General features: G+C 32.0%; 1 protein-coding gene across 6 annotated transcripts in view; it reads left to right on the top strand.

Annotated features, from left to right (window-relative positions):
• LOC119642551 (sodium/calcium exchanger 1) overlaps nucleotides 1-21,005 on the top strand; it is a 92,663-nt gene extending 71,658 nt beyond the window's left edge. For 2 of the 6 annotated variants that reach the window (XM_038041718.1, XM_038041715.1), the window contains 6 exons: nucleotides 11,445-11,593; nucleotides 14,760-14,859; nucleotides 14,982-15,095; nucleotides 18,272-18,430; nucleotides 18,496-18,667; nucleotides 20,679-21,005. In XM_038041718.1, coding sequence (XP_037897646.1) covers nucleotides 11,445-11,593; nucleotides 14,760-14,859; nucleotides 14,982-15,095; nucleotides 18,272-18,430; nucleotides 18,496-18,667; nucleotides 20,679-20,883 — 899 coding nt within the window. In that variant the 3' untranslated portion in view covers nucleotides 20,884-21,005. Of the gene's footprint in view, nucleotides 1-163; nucleotides 215-5,638; nucleotides 5,648-11,444; nucleotides 11,594-14,759; nucleotides 14,860-14,981; nucleotides 15,096-18,271; nucleotides 18,431-18,495; nucleotides 18,668-20,678 lie in introns of all 6 variants that reach the window. The other 4 variants (XM_038041716.1, XM_038041714.1, XM_038041713.1 and 1 more) reach the window with 4 other exon arrangements.
• Nucleotides 21,006-23,867: the final 2,862 nt, after the last annotated feature.

Below are 23,867 nucleotides of genomic sequence, written 5' to 3'. Positions count from 1 at the left end.
TCTCTCTCTCTCTCTCTCTCTCTCTCTCTCTCTCTCTCTCTCTCTCTATCTATCTATCTATCTATCTATCTACCTATCTACCATGTCGATAAACATAACATACATACATACATACATATATTCTCCCTTAACTGAAACATTCACATTTCAACTTTTCCCACAGATAATACATCTAATAAAAGGGATGCATTTAAATTTTTTAACAAATTCTTTGGTACGTAAAACAAAAAAAAAATCATAAAATTTTACGCACTCGCAAAAAAAAGAAAAGAAAAATTAAACACATATCACAAAAAAAAGAATGAAAAAAAAGAAATAACTAAAATAAAGATATTTATTTATATATTCTCTTCTTTACTCTCTGTTTAAAATTTTCGAAATCATTATTATAATCATTATTGTTGCTCTATGCTACAAATTTTTAACAAGTCAGTGTCGTTTCTTGTATGTGTGTTCGTTATCTATGTACCTGCGTATTTTTGTGTGTACCTTTGTCTATTCTTTCTCTATATATATACATATATATTTGTACATCCATACATTGTTGTAAAATGTTCTTTTCTAATATTATGCATTTTAGTTAAATTTTGTGTCAAAATTAAAAAATATCTCGAAGAACGAAACAATTAAGTATTACCTTTATTCTCCCTCTCTTACCTTCTCCTTCTCCCCCCTCTTTCTATTGCTCACTACAATTGAAGTTTAAACTAAATATTTAAATGTTTTTATATGCGAGAGCGTTGGTTTTCTACTTTTTAAATTTGATTTATTTAAACTTAATCAAGTAAGAAAGTTATTATTATTATTATTATTATAAATTTAGCCAAAGAATAAATTCTAAGACTAAAGTCTTAAAGCACTAGCATCTAGGGCTATCGGCTGTTATTAAAAAACTCTACTGCACTTGAGGTTTGAACCCACGACTATTGAGTTGCTAGTCGAGACTCTTGCCTACTCGGCCACTCAGGCGGATGAAAGTTATCTCAACGTCTAAAAATGAATTTTCCATACTCAATAGGTGGAAAAGCGAAAAAAGTCTGATTTATTTTTATAATAGAGGCACTTTAAGATCAAATAGATATCCATATGATAGACATAAGCTAGCCGTAAATGCTCTCGACAGAGATGTGTGATAGGAATCTGTTTAATGTATTAGTACGGTATACCTGTCACTTCACTTCTCTTTTTTTTAGGTTACAAATTAATTTTTAAATTATAATGCGAGTCTTATTTATCAGCAGCTGGATTCCATAATTTGTTTCACAAGTCCATTCCGATAATGGTGAAGATGGGAGATTATGTTTGCTAATGTCAATCGCGATGAACGATCATGAATTTAAGACTTTTTCGAAAAATATCGAATTTTTTCCATATGTTACCTAATTTTCATGAAGAAGCTCATGATGTTTACTTGATTGCAGATTAGTTGATAACTTTTTACAATTAGATTGCAATGAAACGACTTAACAAAGTGAGCAATGTATACATTGATAATGAGAAAATCTTATGAGAGAATCCAGCAAAGACGGATAAGCGGATCATGATGTATATATTCGTTGTACACATTTAACTGGTTAAAGAATTCTCTGACTAAATATATTTTCAATAATTTCGATTGAGCAAACTTCTATTTAAGATATAAACGTCTAAATCTCTGCTGAGAAAATCGATGGTGATGTAAAAATTATTTCCAAAAAATATATTTCAATCTCTTGGCTTGTTTTCTGGTCTACATCGCAGGGCGTAGCTTAAGTTTGCCAATTACTGGCAATCAATCAGTCGTATAAACTACGAAAAAGAATCCGTATAGGAGGATAAGCCAAACCATGTCTATTTGTCTATCTATCTGTCCTACGGTCTGCTAATATTAAGAAAAAAATATTCGTCTTTAACATTTTTGTAAGGGTTATGCCTCTGTTCTGTTTTGCTTGGAAACATCATCTCTCCACATAATGACAGCATTTCTCTGTATGCGTATGACTTTTACCATATATTTTATGTAATAGCAAGATTATGCTAATACGGCATAACATACAGCGCGTGTTGCTTCTCATGTATTATTGACGGAATCAATTTTGCTTTAACTTTTAAATGTGTTTGGTTAAAAAAAAAACAAATGCTAATCGGGTAGGGCCGACAGTTAAATATGCCACATCCCTTCGCCTAATATAATCGTATCTTGTTCTAAGTAAAGGCATACTGACGTGTTCTACCAAGCTATGTGTTTGCGGGTTCAAACCTCAAGCCCAGTAGAGCTTCTTTTGGTCATGGCTATAGTGAGTGCTCAGCCAATGTAGGCGTAATGCTTCTCGATTTGGGTACACACACACTAGGCTGGAGCCACCACCTCCCGATTTCCTCCAATTTACTCTCTGTTTTCTAATAGTTACAGTGTAGCGCGAATAGGAGACATCCACTAAATAAATTTTCGTTACAACCTGTTAAACTTGTCCTCCACAAATGGCTTTCTTTTTTGCCTTTTTGGAACAGTTTTATGCTGGATATAAAATAAGATCTGAATCCACTCAAATTTTAAAAAATTTGTTTTTGCCGAGAGCTATTAATAATATCACTTTTTTTTATATCCAGAATCACCCCAAACAGGGCATTATTACAAAGCCGCCTAATCTTTCAAATAAATTTCATCAAAATATCTCAAATATGCCAACTTGTGGCAGCTTACATCGATTGGGAATATGCATCTAAATCTAAATACGCAATAAAAAGTGGATAATATACCAGGTACCACAAATAGTGTTGAATATAAATACATTCTCTTTATTGCTTCTTCGCTGGAAGAAGTATTCACACTTTTTAATCAAACTTTTATATAACTCTACAGAGGAATTCAAACGTCTTTCCTTCTCTACACCTTTTCGAGGCAGGCTTTTGTTTAGAATGAGTGTGCCGCTACTTTCAGATATAATCCAAGTGAAAGCTCGATTTGTAAACATTTAGCTAGCAACTACTCAAAGAACTAAGTATTCACAGTTGTAAATGAAAACCAAGATAAATGCACAAACTATACCAAAAGATAAATGAACAAAAGAGAGCAGAATGAATAAATAAAAATAATCTCTTTATCCTTTTAATACCTTTTAAAGACTTAAAAACTCAATAATTATTTGCGTAAATAATTAAATATAAATTAACTCTTCTAAAGCATTACGTATGTTATCTTATTATCTTATTATATTATTAATATTTCATTTTAAATTGTGTTATTATTTCCCTATCGCGTGAATAAGCTGAACATCACGACGTTAAAATGGACACGTATTCAAAAACAAACAAAAAAAAAAAGATTCAATTAATGAAAATATAGTTGAGAATCACAAACGTATCAGTCTATCAATCAAGCTATTTATCAACTTTTTGTTATTAAAAAGTTACTCCGTAATAAATGAATACGACCGTTCGCTAGATAGAAAATAATAGTAAAGTTTTATTCAAACTTTCAGGTCATGCACTTTTAAGATAAATTTTCGATTATTCCCTTAAGGAATGTTTGTTCGCAGGCAAAATGATCGAATCATGAACGCAGAACGCATTTAAAAGGATTTTATGGGTTCTAAAGTGACTTGTCTTTCCTTCCATTTGTACCTTTAGTTGTTCATAAAATCGTAACGAAACTCAAACTGTTATCTTCTCTCTTTTATCAAATTTCTCGAAAATGTTAAACATATGATGAATGTGGAGGTGATTTTTGGCGTCGCCATTGTACTCCAATGTCTTAATTGGATCAAGATGTGGCTTTTAGTCAAATTTTTTTTTGAGAATGTATGGTCTAAGCAGCTTATTTGGACATATAAATGCATTTAAACTATACACAAAAACGATAATAATTCAAATATTTTCATAAGTGATCAAGAGCTACATCGTGGCATAACTTGCTATAAAAACATTAAATATGGTCAGGGAGTGCACAGTGTTTATTTCGCTTCTTTGCCCAACAATCTTTCGCTTAGGAAAATTATAGGCCAGAGGTTCACTGTTGTTTTCGCGAATACCCGATTGGCTTGTCTCCATCGATCGATATTGAAGATGGATGTGAATAGCGTCACCCCTCACTTGTCTGCAACGCAAAGCAAACTAAAAGACAAAACATTTCAATTCTTAACCACCAGTTTTGAGCTAACTTCTACACTATTGTTTGTCATATCAAAACGATTCAATTTTATATTGTTAAGATGACACTATTTTCAGCAACATCAGCCTCTCCGCATAAAATTAAACTATTGTCACCACTGGGTTTGTAATACTCTAAATAGCAACCAACCGTTCCTTTGCTCGTCTGAACGTCTTTTTAAGATGTGTAAGCACACATCACCGACTACTGAAAACTGAGCTGGTGCAATATCCGCAAAAAAATAAAAGCGCATTATATTTTTATTATTTTTAATGTAAACATTATTTCGGATTTCCAGTACTTTTATCTCTTGTTTGTGAAATATTTTTATTCCACATTTAGATAATAAATCTTTGATTTCTAACATCTGGAGAATTCATTAGAGTTGGTTTGAATTATTGAACAATAACATTTCCGCAATGCGTCGCTTGATTACATTATTTCTCTAGGTCTCTGCTGACATTTCACACACATATATGCTGAAGTTACGTAAATATTCTGTGCAGAAATGCATATTCGCTGACACGCCTTTTTGACAATATTGTTCCCATTTATCTAAGGTGATCAGAAGATATCGAGAATTCACTTCTAGTTAATCCACATTCTTTTTTTTCTTACTTAAGAAAGTTTTAGTTACATGTTTGCATTGAATTTGAAGACTTTATAAATTGCGTCCGCTATTCCGATTTTGTTTTGGATATAATTCTTGAACAGACAATTTGTTTAAAATTTGCAAATTTCTTTGAAGCATTTCATGAAAATGTTGAAAAACAGAGTTCGAAGACTGTCTTGTCCTATGTGAAATACAGGCGCAAAAAAGGCTTACAGATTCCATTTCGAATTTAAAGTTTTTTAAAATCTCCCTTTTTTCACATAATGTTTTAACATCTAGTGCTAAGGCTAAAATAAATTTGGATTGCGGTATGAGGTGAAAATCTATTCAAACGCTTTTATTAATTAGGAAGTGTTTGCATAAAATTCGTTTAAAGCAAAAACAAAAACTTTCTTACTTGTATTATTTAAATTCAAAAATCATTTCGGCTTAAAATGAATAATTTACATAATTATTATTTATGTTAATGAAAAATAATTATTCTAAAGCCATTATAACCATAAGATTGCTTTTTTATAAACATTATCTCACCTACACTTATAAACAAATAATAAAACCGAACACAAATTAACCAACTGTAAATAACACCTATACAAAATCTGAAACATACACACATGCAAATTCACAAAAAACAAAACAAACAAAAATCATTATAATAATAATAATAAATACAATCACTTAAAATTATTTGTTTCAAATTATACCCAAAAGACGAAAACAAAAAATTAAAACCATCCACAAAATTAAAAAAAAAAAAAAAATTTATTTGTGTGTATTTCTCTTTCTCTCTCTCTTTCTTTCTTTCCGTCTCTTTTCCGTTTTGTGTTAATTCACTCTCTGTGTACATAAAAAAAAAAAAAAAAACAAAACCAAATACTGCAAATTTTTTTGTGCAGCTAAACGTAGTAAGTTTTACAAACAGCAACAGCAATAACAAGAACAATGTATAAAAAGCAATTGCTTCTATTTTTTACCACAATTAAGCACTTGAGAGTATTGTTTGCATTTTTTTGTTCTTGTATCGTAGTCTGTATTGTAGGCTTTTTTTTTGTTATGTTTTATTTTTTAATTAATTTTTTTTTTTTAGATAATATTTTATGGTAAGCGTTTTGCTTGTTGACAATCACTAACTGAATGTGTCCTTCTCAATGTTTGTTTTCTCCCTTTCCCCACCACCGAAAGTCAGAGGCATACTATTAATCACTATGGTTGTGATTTACGCATTATTATCCTTATAGGCGTAAAATTGTAAGAAAGAGAGTCAATTTAACAAAGCTTGTTTGACTGACGGTGACTACTTTCCAGTCTGGCGGCTGTTGCTGTCACGTTTGCGATAGCAAGAATTGGATTAAAATCTGAAAATTAACTCATGCCATTTTTACGTCAATTGTGATACAATTTAATCAAAAGTCTGCCCCTTCGTTCGTTTGTATTTGAAACGATTGCAAATTTTAAATGTGTGATAGGAAGCCAAAAACGTTCACCTGCAAGCTAAGTTCATGTCTTTAAGAGTCCATTTTACTTGTTCCAAAATTTGTAAACCGCAGGTAAATATTATTGTATCAATTTCTCGCACTCCCATCTGTTCGCCCGTCCATCCACGGTTACAAACCCTGTAATACAAAGTTGAACACTCTTATAGCAACTTCTTAATCGATTTAGGTTCGTCTTTCCGATTGCGCCAAGCAATAAATCAAGTACTTCTCTCCCTGCACCGTTTACCAGGGCACCGACTATCGCAGAAACAAAAACTAGTAGCTAATAGTTTGCTAAAACTTACATTAATTTATCACACAATTTGGCTAATCTGCTTTGGGAACGCTCCGGTCATAAAAAGTTTGAAAAAACAAAATTTTGGCACTTTTATACTTACATACATTTCCTACCTTTATCGATGTGCTATCGAAATTTGTATGGTATCAAATATTGCATTTCAAGTTCGAGATTTAGGAAAGACGTTCCTACAACAATCATGACTGAATTTATAGAAGTCCGTTCCTCCTATTTGTTCTTTTGAAATACAACCCCGATCGATGGAATCTCACGCTTAAGGTGGTGGGTGCAGATACGTTTCGTGGCGAATTGAAATAGTTTTTGCTTGCTTTTGTTTATCAGTTTTCCTTTTGAACTAAAAGCATTTCAAAATTCCTTTTAGAAGTAAAGCGCTTTTTTGTCCTGACAAAAATCTTAAATGAAATTGAATTCCTCTAAAATAACTATTTAAAAGAATTTTTCATTAATTTTTGAAAATTTTCAAAATCATATACAACCCTACTCAAGCAAAAATCATCCAAAGAAACAGAAAAAAAAACAAGAAAATTTAAATTTAATTTTTCTACTGAAATTTATGTAAATTTGCAATAATTCACCCAAACACTCTGCGCTCTGACAATGTGTGCGAAACTAATGCGAATGAATGCCTTTCTATAAATGCATATGTAAATGTTCAACTCTCAATCAATCATCATTAAATTATTATTGTGTGCTACTGAAAACGCTATCAAATATGCCGCGCGAGGGCTTAACAAACAATAAATTTGTATAATAATAATAATAACAATACTTCGCTTACACTCCTATGAATATGGATTATCGGTGTTAGGCGTATAAACGCTAATCACTGATCATAATCAACTTCATAATTATCATTATCATCACTATCATCATTATTGTGTTCGTTTAATTATTGAAATCAAATTATACTTAAATTTAAATAAATGTTAAATTTAAAAAAAAAAAAAATACAAAAAATGAAAATTATAAAATATTTTCACTGACCTTTTTATTGAAATGTTTGCATTTCAATTAATTCTCATATCTTTACATTGATTCTAACGCGCATATTCGTGCATTTGTACCTTGTGTTCTATGGACATATGCGAACGGCTATTCTTGTGTGTATGTGTGCGTGTGTTGTGTGCGTGGATGTGTACGCGTGTGTTGTGTGCGTGGATGTGTACGCTTCCGTACATGCGTGCGCCTTTCTGCTCATCAACGCGACCACCTGTCCACTTTATTGTAATTGTGTCTCAATTCTTTGCATACTTTTATGCGCGCAATTAAAAAATTTGCCAAAACTTTCAAATAAATCGAAAAACCGAACTAAAAATTAAAACAAAATCTAAATGAAAATTCGTGGCTGCTTAAAAATAACAACAACAACAACGATGACAATGATCTAAAATTAAATTGAATTAAACGAAAATGCAACAACATAAAAACCATCTGCAACAACCCCTATCATTCTCGCACTTTCTTCCTATTCGCAATATGTGCCACACTCATTTATTCATTCATATGTGCATACAAACCATTATGTATCAACGTTGCAATTGGAATTTAATCATAATACTGCCGCTCGTATCGAAATCAAATCAATAAAAAAAATCGAACTAATGCCTTGAAAAAAATTGAAACGAAATTCAATAAAAAACCATTGTAAGTAATTTTTAGCGCCCGTAGAATGCTTTATTTTTTGTTTTATTTCATTTTTTAGTTTCAATGTTATTTCAATGTTTTTTCCTTTAAAGTTAATTTATATATATACATATATATAATAAAATGATCTTTGCTGTGACCTTTGAACTTATCAGAAAATTGCAATGCGATGGCATGCAGGGTCAACATTAATGTGTAACGTTAAAAAATTTCTTACTTTAATTTACGTGACGCATGTCATACCATCATAAATAAGGTTAAGTGTTGAGAACATTTTTTTCCCCGCTGCCGAGAAGATCTTTTCGTCTTCGATCCAATACACTTCTGATATCACGACAGGTCGTTACATTTCTGTCTTTAATGAAGACTGACGTGAAAGGCGCTTAAAGTCATTCTTCATTTTGTCCTACAAATAACACCGTTACCCTAAGGCTTCACCCTTCTTTTGTATCACGTCGAAAAAATTTGTTTTCTTTGAGCTTCACTACCGTTTAATTATTCTTGTTTAATTATGCTAATCCAACGCTAGTTTATGAGGACAAATTCATTTTTCTTTTCTCTTTATCGGGTCTCTCGCATTTCGTCAAGTTTGCACATTATATTTTCTTGTCTTCAACTCTACGATATAATTGAATTGATAATAATGAACGTTGGACGCGGTTTTGATTGGTAATTTTAGACTTGGTTACCCACACATTTGGTTACGCACACAAAATATTAAGAGAATAAGTAGTTAGTTATGAGTTTGAAAACATCAACGACGATAATATTAGTCAGTTGAAAGAGCATACCCTATATGTTGTACACAACGCTGGTATTAAATGCAGCTGATTATGAAGTTGTCATACCCAGAAGTAAAAATTCGATTATCCATTCCGCACTAAAGGAACGCAAGAGCATCTTCCGTTTAAAGAGCAACTTTACCCCGGGTCTGGCTAAGAACGTTAAAATCCAGATGAAATCTATCGTAGCAAATCTTATTGATTATAAAAAAAAAACATTTATATCTCCTTTTATATCTCTGTCCGTTAGCGTTATCATTATTTCTTATAACTTATTTCAATGAATTTCTCTTTCATATTTATTGGCACTTGAAAGAAGTTTTTGGTCGCATTTTATATGTTTGATAAATATTTAAATGATATGCAAAAACGTAGACAGAGCCGCAATGCACTTACCATGCAATACGCATCAAGGACACTATCAGCTATTTGATTCCCCCTCAAGAGTTTGAGTGAATTTAATAATGCACGTTCGTTCACAAGGTCATTTTTTTGAAAATTGTTGTAGTTTCTAAGGAAAAGTCACATTTCGAAGAAACAATACTAATCGTAACAATAAAAAGTGAATGAAAACTAAGCTTTGGGGACATTTCCGCTATTAGCTGCTACTAGCATTTTGACGAAACCCCTATTCTTTATGTTAAGATGTGAGTTAGTGTTGATTAATCCAAACACATAAATCTGGACTGACACTATTTTTCACGTCTGCTGCCTATTTTTCCTTTCAAGCACTTGGAACTTGAAGGAAACGCGAACCTCACTCAACAAATCACATGTATCGATTTTAGTCGACTGACTGTCATGCAAAAATTTATTGCGTTTTTACAGAAATCTAATAACAAAGATACTTTCCCGTGGGAAATAATAAATTTATGCACAAACTGACAAATGCACTTCTTTTACATTAACGTATGCAATATTAAGAATATTTGACAATTCGACAAAACTATTTAAGTTACAATTGCTGACCGATGCAATGTGATCGCTTGTGCATTTGTGCATAGACTCTTTTCGTTTTCCTTTTTTTCGAACGAAATTAAAGATTAAATGCAGCAGCATATCACTCAAAAATGACGCTACGTAGAATCAATGATCTTAATATTGCATACACTTATGTATGTACAACTGACGTTCTTCACAATTTTGTGTATACAACTCACGTACTTAACGTTCTCTCTTCACTTTTAAAATTTCCTCTTGTGTAAATTGGTCCATTATTAAACGGGAATCCAATTAATTTCTTAGGCTTTAAAGAGTGTTTCTCAATGCTCTCGAACTAATGTCCGCATTTGGGGTATATTGTGAGTGATCACTAAGAAAAAACAAAAGATGTTTTTGTCATACTTTTTGTAAACTAGTATCAGATAGGTCATTCCGCATCAGTAGTCCAAACAAAATTCACAGACAATTTTTATACTTTCCGGTAAATAAAGTAAAGACATCCTTTCGAAAAACTTGAAAACAAAAGATAGACAAAATTGAAATTTATACGGATTTAGTATCCTTTTTAATAAACTATCGTCAAGGTAATCAGTATAAACACGCACTCAAAAGTTACTATGATTGTATCCTCATAACATGATATTCATGGATGCGTGCATCAAATAAAAATTGCTTTAAATACAAAGAAAACAATATCACACAAAGTTCTTTCTCCCCCTTAGTTAATCATAAACTTAAGGAAAAATAATTATTTACAAATATTTTATAAAACGTAGATATGTCATTTCCATAACGTGTTAATGTCATGCATTTATTTATCATGGGCCTTTAGAGTCGTGAGCATTAAATGACTTCAAACTAACTTCATTCCTACATACTTTGCTTTAAAAAATGCAATTAAGAATTTACGTTTTGCGTTGCATTTGCCAATTCATTTGTTCACGATCTCTTCACCTTACTCTCTTTTTTTTATCCCCGTCTCTCTCTCTCTCTCTCTCCCTCTCACGTTTTCTTTCACTGTCTGAATATTGTGAATCAATTTTTCGTTGTCAGTTTCTCTTCATGTTTTTAATTGTCTCATTTTCACTCCCTTCCTATTTCGAGTAAGTGTCTTTCCATTCAACCGGCTCTTCTTCTCATTATTTGCATGTGTGTTGGCTTATGCGCGAGGATACTTTCACTTCATTTCGTTATATGCGCGTAACACTTTAAAGCTTGCAATAATTATATAAATTTTATAAAATTTTCTTATTTAATTGTTATTTATATGATGGGTGTGTTTGTGAAAGTTGGCTTTTTATCTCTCTCTTGTTTTGATTTGTATGTAGTAGTATGTCTTTTGTTTATTTGTATATTCATTTATCTTTCTTTTTTTATTTTATTTATTAATTTTTCTTATTTTTTTTAATATATATGATTATTAAAATATTTTGAAATTCTATAGTTATCCCTAATCAGGACTTGATTATTAATACGATATTTTTTTTCTTGAAAAAAAAAAAAAAAAAAAAATACAATAAAAAAAAATTCAATTGCTTAGACGATGAATTGGCAGGACTTATACAAGCGGCTGAGCAAAAATCACCCGAAGATCTAACTGAAGAAGACAAAATGGCTTTATTGGGCCGTCCTAAAGCTGGTGAAACAACACGTGCGTTACTGCGCATCATTGAAAGTAAGGAGTTTAAGGTAAGTGCTTTTAAAACTGTAATATATTTACTATATTTCCAAATGATAAACCTTTTTTTTGCCATCGCCAAAATTAGAATCCTGAGTAGGAGATGTGTAAACCCCAATCTGTAATAATGTAAGAGATATAGAATAATTTTTCATTGCACTATGTATTAATAGCGTTTGCGCAAAACGCATTAATTCAGAAAAAAGCCTTTTACTAGTTGTGGATATCAATTTAAATCCGAGACGATGTATTTTCAAGAGGAGGTCAAGTTTAAAATCATGAAAATTTCTCGGGGATTAAATTCTCGAATACATACATGTATGCTCCTAATCTAAGTGCGCAGGCACAGTTAAGAAGCATAAATACTTTATATTTACTTATGAAAGTTAACTTTCGTTTGTTCGTTTTCTTCATAGTCATAAAGAATTTTGCTAAGAAGTTATTTTATTAAGTAGCGAACCAAAAAGGGTAAAACTTCTTTTTACCAGATGCAAGTCGCGCAAAAGCCTAATCCAGTCTCCAGGCGGTTTTTGTTCTCCCTTTACTTTTGAAGCGAACTCAAGAGTCTCCTTTACACCCGAATTTCCAACTAAACCCAATCCAATGCTGGCTTATAAATATTCACATAATTCTGGGGCAAAACCACCAGAACAATATTATGTCTGTGTCCAAGAAGGATTTTATTTCATGAATAACTTCTTAATTATCAACACAAAGCTATGCAATGTGTTATACAAGTGCATCCACGCGTCTCGTCTAAGTGTTGCGTTATACGACAAAATGGATGTGAACAAAAATGGGGAAAATTCATTATAATGATTACTTATAAGTGTACGTCTATGTAGACTCTATGAGGGAAACAGACACAAGTGGTATATATGCATGCATATGGTACAATCGCACAGTTATCCGTAATTGAGTATTTAGTGTTTATTGAGATATTTTACGTAAACAAACCTGGCCAGAGATAATCAAACACACACGCGCACGCACACACGATTTCATATATACACGCAACATACAACAAGTAAGAAAATTATGTTCGGTCGCGACCGAAATTTTTTATACCATCATCGTTATTCTTAGACAGATAAAAAAAGTGAAAGTGCTAATTTTTCACGCTCCGTAACAGTTTTCTCAGCAAACAGGCAAACATGTTTAGGTGCATTCTAAATTTGGAACTGGCCAAGAATTTGCAAACTTTGTGGGGTTTTTGAAGCTTGTTTCTGCGCCTTCTAAAGATATTGAAAAAGCGATTAAATTTTGATACACCACAATATTATGTAGGCGCGGCCAATGTTTTCCATTTTTGTACACAAACGCTACTGGATCGCCCACAGAATACGCGTTCAAATTTTTATACATTTCTTTGCTATAGTTTATGAGTAATGAGCCAAAAAGCAATTTTTTATTTCTTTTGAAAAACAAAGATGTTCTCAGTATACGTGGTGCTATGGACGTGTTATTTTCAACACCAACTTGCCCGCAAAAACTTCCAATGCTTCTGCCAAATTTAAGGTCGATAGCTCCATTTTTTCGGCGAGAGTTGTCTCTTTGCGACAGACGTTACGCAGACGAACGTGGTTAAATCAATTTAGAATTTGATGCTAACCAAGAATACATATACTTTCTTGCGTCTCTGATATCACCTTCTGAGCGTTGCAAACGTTTTGACAAAATGAACATACCTCTTATCCTTCTGCGATGGGCATAAAACCATGAACACTGTTTAGCTACGATGATAACGGACCGGCCGGTCAAGGATGATACAAATGCTTGTATTTGAGTTTATTTAACATAAAACATTAATGATTTTGTTGACATCATGTTCGAACAACACACGAACTTGTTTTATTGACTAATATTGTTTTGCCAGTAGTCATACAGAAAATTCCTAAGCTTATTATCAATATTGGGCATAACATTATTTCAAGCAAACGTCATGGCAATTTGATAGTCCCCAAACTTGTAGATGTTGTGCAATTTATGTGTTTTGTGTAAATATTACATTGTATTACATCTATACATCATCAAATAGATATGTATATATACATATGTATATGTACATCTGTCCTAAAAAGATTGTTTAAAAAATCTTGAGCTTTTTGGACGTTACATTTACTGCGTTATATATTATTAAACTAGACAGAAACTCTATCTTCTTCCATGAGGTGCTGTCAATATGAAAACAATGCCTAACTATTAACAATTGCATAAGTAAAGCTCAAATATTAATAATAATAATTAACTCAATTATTAATATATAAATTTCCTTAATAAAGTTTCGCCTAAAAGGGGACATAATTTTTTTTTATACCCATCACAAAAGAATCAGAAACACTAAAAGTTCCTAGTGGAAGGCTAGTGTTGGAAATGGGCCAAAACGATCGAAGAACACGCCTACAGTAATGTGTAAATTGAAGACACGCCTATTTTTTAAAAGGAATATAAATTTGGCTTTTTGCTCATTACTCATCAATTATAGCGCATAAACCTACAAAAAGTCTCACATTCTCTGAGCGAAGATGGAGTATCTCTACAAAAATGGAAAAAAACAGCAACAACTACTTACTTTTACAGAGTATCATAATTTCACTTCTTTTTCAAAACTTTTCTAACGCACGGAAGCAAAACTCAAAAACCCCAAAAAATATATAAATTCTTGGCCAGTTTCAAATCCAGAATGTACCTGATATCTGAAGATGTCTGTCCATTCATTTGTCCGTCTACGCAACTGTGTAGTATCTGCGGTAAACATTCCCCCGCTCGCAAGAATCAATATATCGCTAACAAACTTATAAAAGAATTTGAAAATGACCCAAACTTTTAAAAAAACACGCTAACACCGCCCACGTGCCTATGTAACAAAAACGGTGAATACCTTTTTTTCTGCATTTTTTGCTTGGCACTCATAAAGTTCAACACATGCCCATAGAAATTTTCAATACCAAACTGCTTGCAAGAACTTCCAATTTTAACTTTACTTTAGACTAACATAAATTATATATGTCGGTGTAAGAAAACAAAGTGTATGTATCAATTACAAAAACGTAAGTAAACTGCCGTGGGTCGTACACATGCATAAGCGTAAGCAATAATCTGCGCGAATTTCTCATACTTTAAGCTCTTCTTATGTATATAACTTTCCTATATTGCACTGTTATTTTCTTTACGTAGAATACTATAGACAAATTAGTGCAGCGAGCAAATGCATCCATGGTACTTGGTACGTCTTCGTGGAAAGAACAGTTCGTAGAGGCACTTACAGTGACATCAGGTAATGTGAACTTTATTATCATCACCAGTGTGGCGCATATAAAATAAACAAAAAAAAAACGATTATAAAAAATTAATGAAATTAAAATATCAACAGGTTTAATAAATATTTGTACATTTCAGCAGAAGATGGGGGAGAAGAAGAAGGGGAAGAGCCCACACCAACGTGTGCGAATTACGTAATGCATTTTATTACTTTATTCTGGAAAATATTATTTGCATTCGTCCCACCAACAGGTAAGGACATCAGCTAAAGTAATTTTATTTTAACAACACTGCCATACCTGGCAGCCGTAGAGAGAGGACGTAGTTTAAGAAAAAGCGATTATTTAAATAACAAATTCTAGTATATCCTAAAGGGTACAATGAATAATATCTCGCTTTCTTGCCATGTCTCGTGACTTGAACGAGCCTAACGTATATTTGATACCTAGACGCGATTAAAACGACACGATAACGGAGTGTAATGTGTAACACTTGCTTTTGCAAAACATGCTCCACTTAAAAAAGACGACCGACCGACCTATCGACCGTCAACAATCATATCGTAGCCATGACTTAATTTTAAATAAAATTATCCATAAACAAAATCTTGAACTCAACGTAAGCATAAAAAGACCAAGTTGTTTGTTTCTCGCATGCATCTCAAACGTATATAGCGTGACTGGTGGGATTAATTTTTACTTTCATTCGACTTTAAAATCATTTAATTAAAATCAATTTCAAACCGTAATGACCACACCCTATTCTTAAACGTAGCAATAAAGATTTAGATATTAAGACGGTAAAATTCTTCTCATGTAATTCTATATCCACATCGAGAAATAAAATTATACTAAGTTTATCATTCCGTTGTAGTCCGCCTATGTCTTTGGAACTTTAAAAAGTCGGAAAAACTGAAAGATGGGAGATCGAAATACATAATTACGGGAATGACGTGAGCGAAGCTTTGAATTCGAATTCAGAGACTGTCCGTACAACATATTGAATGAATTCCTAATTTTTGAAGTTCAAGAAGGCCTTTATGCCCCACCCGCAAATTGCTTCAAAATTAATAAAATATCAACATTTTTGCTTTAATAGACAGTAACTTACAGTGGTGAGTCAAAACTCCTCCCTATTCCAAAATTTTGTTCGAATATCCCTCCAGTTTTCATAAACCGCTTAATGTCACGTCTTTTGCTAAAAGAATGCAAAATTTATTTTTACTGCCGAAAGACAAGGACATCTCAATTTTTTCGGTGCGAAAACTAAAATTTATCAAATCCGCGTTCAAGTTCTGTAAACATATATAATCACATTATGATTTTTGCCGGACGTGATCCGCTCTCGAAGATGATGAACTTATTGCCACGTTAATATATTAATTTAAAACTCTGAATCAACGTTTGCAACCTCAATGCACTGCAACGGAAGTGATCCATTTAGAAACGTATTCGCACATTATTCTAACAAACTTCAGCTTACGGTTTTTAAAGTAAGGTGTATTGAAGTAGACTTTAGCACAAATATTTCCCAAAGCCATCTGAAAGGTCTATGCAAGAAAAATGATGAATTACAAACTGTCGCTCTCACAATTGACAAAGCACTTCAAAGTTTTAGTTTGAGGTGGTGGGCTTCAAAGACTCGCCTTAGGAAAAAAGCACAAACTTCTTAAGTACCTCAAGGTCTAGATTGAGTCACTGTTTATATAGTAAAAGTAATATAGCAAGGATTGATTTTCCACATTTGTTCCTACTAACGATGGGTAAAGATTTTTTAAGGACTGCAAGCAATTGACAAGTTCGGATCTTGCGCTTTTATATCCTAAGAAACTCATATCTAGATTAAAATTCCGCTCAATCGTTCATCTGTCTGGTAACTTTGCCTAAATTTGTGTTTAATCTGAAATTGATGCTATGTACGGCTGTGAGGGGCACTTGTTTCCAATAGGTCGGCGCCACTGGCTACACAACTCTGGAAAAAAGCTCTATGGAGTTATCGGATGAAACACACCTCAGGGTTACCAAACAACCTAAAAACTTTTTACATCATGCATTAATTTAAAACTTGAGAGAAACAGCTATTGGACGAACGATTTCCATCAATTCATTAATATTGTTTGCGATGACCGAAATCTAAGACGACGGTTGCTTAATATATACATTTTAGAATCTCTTCATAAGAGCTGTCATTTTCTAATTTTCTTTCGCTTTTCAATTTGTAAAACGTTATCGCTTCTTATAGAACAATGTGCGATTCAATTTTTAGTTTGCTTCTTTTTTTTTTTTTTCTATCAATATCCAGGTTTACTTTCTCAAATATTTCTGTGCGTCAGATTATCGACATTGAAATGGATCATTTAAAAGGATGATATTCAAGGTTTGGGGGGAAAAAAATTCAAATCCGTGTACATATATATTAAAATGCTCATGTCCATAATGGCTAGAAGTTTACGAAAGAAAGACAATGTAACGATTACACGCAGCTGTGTTAACGATGACATAAATATGTTAAGCCTGCTGGAATATTTTTGACTTAAATCCCAATAATTGATTGAATGTTTGATGTGCTGGCCACCAAACGAAAGAATCGAATATTCGGAAGAAAGTTCAATGACGAGCGACGCTAACGAAAAGCCGCATGTTGGGAGTACGAGTAGCTTTTAAAAGATTTCGTATAAAAATTGAGAAGCTCTATTGTGAAATTTTAAACAAGTACTTAGGATACAAATAAATATTAAATAATTTTTTTTTAGCTCAATCTTTAAGCTTACTTTTACATACTTTAACATATTACATAGAGTGGAAGTAACCTATGTATCAAAGAAAATTGTAAATCTTTTAAAATAAAAGACAATGAAAACACAATGAACGATCTCTTAGAATCATAAGAAGTGTTAACTTGACTTGTCTTCAAAAGTATTAAGACTATATTTAATGTTCTTTAAAGTTTACTTGTAAGCTTGTTTTGTCTGCATACTTTCTTCGTATCTTTGTAACATCTATAATTCTATGAGGCAAGAATACGACCTAATTCATTTTCTTTTCGTTGGACCGTTCGGCCTTCGCTTTAATTTACACAATTATCCACAAAACCCATGAAGAGACAACAAGAAAAAAGGAAAATGAGTTCCGCAAAAGTCCAGAAGGCAGTAGAGATTTTTCCTTTTTATCTTATAAGGAAAGTCCAAAGGTATCGTAGCTCGTAAAACCTGTAAAAATTGCTTTTGAATATAATCAACGCGTAGCACATTGTCTTAATTACTTTTTAGTTTACTTCATTTGGTTCATAATAATTGTGACTTTATCTTTAATAGATTTTGTTTTTTTTTTTTGTCAAATAGAATCCAATAATCACTTTCACTTGCGATAGTCTTTTAATCTTTACTCCTTCGCGCTTTTTCTCTTGCTTTTTTTTCCTTATATTCGCAGAAATTGCCGGTGGTTATTTGTGTTTTTTTGTCTCAATATGTGCCATTGGCGTTGTTACAGCCATTATCGGGGACGTAGCAGGACATTTTGGATGTACGTTGGGCATTAAAGATGCTGTCACTGCCATTTGTTTCGTTGCTCTTGGCACCAGTATACCAGGTAAGCTGAAAATATGCAAACCGTCTCAAATCCCGTTGTTAAATATGTTTCAATTTTCTTTAAAGATACTTTTGCCAGCAAAGTAGCTGCCATACAGGACAAATACGCTGATGCGAGCGTTGGCAATGTAACCGGCAGTAATGCCGTAAATGTCTTCCTAGGTATTGGAGTAGCGTGGACTGTGGCTGCTATTTACCATGAAGCGCAAGGTCAAGTATTTGCCGTGCAACCCGGAACGTGAGTAATACACTTATCCTAACCGTGCTCTGGTACCATGTGAAGAAAGATATAAATTGCAGGTTGAAATATATTTCTTATGTGATTTTGATTTCCTTCAATTAAGCATTTCTCAAGTCCCCATGAACAATTTTCGAAAACAAAATGTTTCTTCTGACCTTATTAGCAAAACTGTTGGATATATTTTGCGTTTATAAATTTGTTGCACATCTTAGAGACTTTACGCTTTTCCCTTATTGTTGCGGCTTGCATGAAAGTCTTTCCTACAATATCGCACCTGGAATGGATCTCTTTGTTCTTTTAATTTTAATTATTGAAATGTTAGGCGAAACGAATAATTTTTGAATTTTTTTGTGCGTTCTTGAATAACTGTCACACTGCCTAGTCACTTAAGCCATCCACGATCTGCAGAGGTTTTGCTAACTAAAGTTGCCATATATTTTTTGTTGCATTCTCGTTCCAACAAAATATCTGCATTGTTTAATAATATAGCCGAACCTTATTTCTAATAACTCGATGCATGTTATCGAGGTCATGAACATCGAATTATTGTGATTTATTCCAGAGGAAGGAAAAGTAGTAGTCGTTGTTGAAGCTTACATTCTAAAGAGATTCCTAACTTATATTCAGCTCATATCTGTCATTAGTTTGATACATAAGTAATATATCGCAAAGTAAAATAAAAATCTTCTATCATAGATCATTTCTATCGTCAAAGAATACTTTTTTATAATTTCGTAGTAATATCCAAATTAAAATCAATTTTACGTAGTGTGCTATAGTTATTAGTCAACAATTTGGATGAACTCTTTTCCCGACTTATTTTGTTTTCGTATTTTGTGCGGAATTTTTAAATGAAACGTATTAAAAAACAGATCGACTAACTTGATATTATAATGATGATGACTATAAACGGATCTTTGGACCGATTTAATTGATTTTAGAACTTCATTTGACAAGATCGTAAAAAAGAAATTAATATAAAATTCGAAAGTCATAATATTGGTATGAAAAGACGGGTGGACTGCGGACAGGGCTAGTCGGCTAAGCCTCCGGTATTATTAATTTCATTACATTATACTTGATGCCACTTTTTGCTGTTTGCCGTTGCGCCCGACCGGCAAAATGAAAGAAACGGTAATACCTTGAAACGCATTTAAGGCGTTATTAAGAAAATAAGAGCTAATCGCGTAGCCCTAAAGTAACACATTGGTTCGATTCGATCCGCAACCAAAGTGAATCTGCAAAGTGTGTGGGAATATTTTGAAGTTAGCGAACACATCTCGCACAAGAAACATAAGAGGACCCCGAAACAGTCAAGGATTACATATATCACTCATTACATCTGCAGTCTGACACATACCTGGCATCATCGTTGACAGATACATGCTGCAATTTCATGACACCCTGACAATTAGTTTACGCTATTAGTTTAACTTATAGTTGTTTTAGTGACGCTACTTTCGCAATTTTCGTTTGTTGATTAAACTTCGATTTTCGATGAGAAAAAATACACCTGTTAGCTTGGCGGATAATTTGACGACTCTTGTCTGGCTGGTTTGCTTTGTCAGTTGTTCCAGAAAGCACAGTAAAGTTGCGCCAAATCAGCTAACGCCTTAAAGATAACAGAAGGCAGCTATTTACAATTTTGCATGAACATTTGTCCATGAGAAAGCTTTGTTCGGAGTGTGGGTGTCGCGTTTGCTCATTCATAACTCAGGGCTGTTTGGCGCTACTTATGCGAAATAAGAAGAGTTTTTCCAAGGATGCGTGAGAACAGATGAAACACGATTCATCTCCAGAGTCAAATCGGTAATCAGACGAGTGGTCGAAATGTCGTAAAATTTTGAAGTCTAGTAATATCCAAAAATCTTATGAATCCACCAAAAGAGTCCTGCGTCAGACCGGAGAACTATTGAGTGATGTGCTAGAAAAATGGTACCAAAGCAGTGCTAAAATATAAAGCTGTTTAAATTAAATTTAAGAATACTTTTTTTTTTTTTTTGCTTAGTTTGGCATTTTCCGTGACGTTGTTCTGTTCGGAAGCCTTTATAGCGATTTTAATATTAATGCTAAGACGAAGTAAATCAGTTGGTGCTGAATTGGGCGGCCCGGTAACGATTAAGTACATTAGCGGTTTCTTTTTGTTTAGTCTATGGCTTATCTACATAATTGTGAGCAGTTTGGAAGCTTATGGAATCATTAAAGGATTTTAAATAATAAAAAACACAAAAAAAAAGAAAAAAACTCAACGAAACAGTTAAGCAACTAATTAAAACGGCACTGTATGAAAACTACCACAAACATAAGTTAAATGAAAATTTAGTAAATTAATTAAAATTAATGTAGAAGAAGAAGCAAAGAAGTTAAATAACTTTTTTATTTATAAGAGCATCCAATTAATCAACAGTTAAATAAGAGCGTTCGTTCATCCATCAGACAAAAAAGTCAAACGAGTGAATTATTCAGTCAGTCGGTTAGTTAGAAAATTATAATAGCTTAGCCAAAAATTAAATAAAACATAATTTTTAATTAAACTTAAATTAATTAAATTATTATGCAGAAAACTAAATGCAAAATCAAAACTCAACCATACTTAAAAGGTATTTATTAGTTTTTTTATAACGGAAAAAAAAGTAGGAACTTCCTTAACATCATATATTTTGTCAATCCGAACTCGAGATCAGTGAAACAGAAAAATATATATACATATGGCAGAAAAAAAGAATTGAACAGATGATTAACTAAAGGAAAATTCAATTCTTTCTTTTTCTCAATGCTCATGAATTCCGTGTTTACTTTAAAAAAGAAAGAGACAAAAGAACTTAAAAAGATGTATTATTAAATGTAATTGAAAAACAAAAAATTGTTAAAGAGAAAAGAAAGCCGAAAATCAATGAGGTTAAACAACAAAACAAACAACGTAAAAGGAAAAAACCAGAATTTGTATATGTTTATAAAATAAACAGCAAAGCAGAATAAAAAGTAAATAGCAAAAACAGAAAACAAAAAGAAAATATAAAAACAAACAAACTTATCCTATAAATATATGTATGTATATTGTAATTATTTTATAAGTAATAGAAAAAAGATAATATACGATTTTTTTTGTTTTCGTTTACATTTTCTTATTTACTCATAAAAATTTCGTTTTATTTTTTAAGTATAATGTAAATCAAACAAAAACGCTTTTAATGCTCTGTCTTGCTGTGTAGATAAACAAAAACGAATCCATTGGGAAAACAGAACACAATATATACAATTATTGTTAATTTGATTTACTCTTCAGTTCTTAGTATGACGTTCAATTGATGTTGTTTTTCTGTTAATGTTTAAGAATTCCTTTTGTTAATAAAATTCTTTAGAAAAAATAATAATTATAATATTTTCTATTTATTTCAGAGAAACTCATCCTTTCGCTTTACATAATAAGCTTTTTATTCTTAAAATAATTTTCAAACTCACAAGTTACACGCATTCATTTCAGACATTTTTAAATTATAATTACAGACTTTCTATTCATCGCCCAAAAGGCTTTAATAAACGGAGCTTTTAACTTTTATTACTCAGTCATGCCTTTTACCGGTGAATATTTCTCGAAAGAAGATGGGCATGCATAGCGTGACAGCAGACGATCATAAGAATTACGCTTTTATTTATTTAAGATGGAAAAAAATACTTCTTAACAATTCTCACAATTCCTGTAAGTATCAACGCGAACTTACACGAAAAAATTCCAATTGATAATGGCGCATAATCAATAACATTGTATAGTCATGAAAACGTTTTTGTATATGTGTAATAATAAGCTCTAGTCGTTCCAAAATTATGGATAAGCATGATAAGCTAATATTCAATGATTCAGTTAAGAGGCACTTCTTTGAAAAACATTTTGCCACGAAATCATTCCATAAATTTGTCGCTGTCTGAGAAAGAAATGCTTTAGATTTGCGCCATTATCAATTCGTTTATATAGATCGGCAGGTGTTATGCTACGTACATTAGAGAAGGCAATCCTATAAATGCAAGAAAACAAAAGCGAACAGAAGATAAGGTAAAGAATGCTTCGTTTCAGTTTAAAACGGAGAGGAATTTTTTTATTTCGTTCTTATAGATTCAATTTGATTTTAGTTAAATGTTGTTTATTTTTTGTTATGATTACGATCGCGAACAATGAAATTTAAAACTAAAACACCAATATATTGCTTTTTAATTTATTATTATACACATTATAGAAATGTTTCAAACATTATACAAATCTGTAGATACAAGTATTATTAAGTATAACAAAATTATTAAGAAATTGTTGTTTAGTATTGAAATATTTTTATTCATGTTATGAAAAAGGAAAAAGAAAAGACAATTTATTTAACTGTCTTTATACATATAAGTATATCCGATTTATTTTATAATTCATTTAAGAAAAATTTTTAATTACTTTATAGAAAATCTGAAAAGAAGTTGTTTATTGCAAAAATTTGTTCATTTTCTTTTTTTTTTATACGAAAGTAATGTGCTACGCTGTAAAATTAGTTTTAGATTGATTTTAATTACGTTTGAAAAATTTATTACATATTGGTACATGCGGAGAAAAGCCTTACGAGTTGTTCAAATAACGCTTAATCAATACGATATAGTCTGAAACTTGATTTAATTTACACTTCAATCAAATTTTCTTACATCGGTGATTAACGATGAAAAAAAACAATTTTTTTTCTTCTTCATTTAATGCAGTACTCCCTCAAGTCGAAACTCGAAAGCTTCGCAATGATGCACCTTTATAACATGCTATTCAAATTTAACTTCTAATTTAATATGTAACCTCTACCACTGCTCAATCGAGTATTTATTGTTTTTGTTAGTATAAGAAATTTGAGTTCGATTATGTTAAAGTAAGGAAAATTTCGTGACTGATCAACCGTTATATGCATCATCCTTTACATCAAATTTGATCTGAACCATTTACTCGATTAATTAATAAAACTTATTACGTTCTCTCTATGAATAATAATTCATAGAATCTATAAAAGATTTTTCCGAAGGTGGTAACTAGCGTTATTTCTTTATTTTTTTCGTTTACGCGTTAACGTTAGAAAATTAAAAAGCAGTACATTTTTTCAATTTAATTCTAAATTGAATATCGTTTCCATTAAACGATCGGGACCAAACATCAAGGGAAGGTCCCGTTAAAATCTTGAAT

This window comes from Glossina fuscipes, unplaced genomic scaffold (genome assembly GCF_014805625.2).
Source record: "Glossina fuscipes isolate IAEA_lab_2018 unplaced genomic scaffold, Yale_Gfus_2 226, whole genome shotgun sequence".
Classification (NCBI taxonomy): domain Eukaryota; kingdom Metazoa; phylum Arthropoda; class Insecta; order Diptera; family Glossinidae; genus Glossina; species Glossina fuscipes.
Note: the sequence above shows the minus strand (reverse complement) of the source record. Positions and strands in the feature narration are given on the sequence as shown.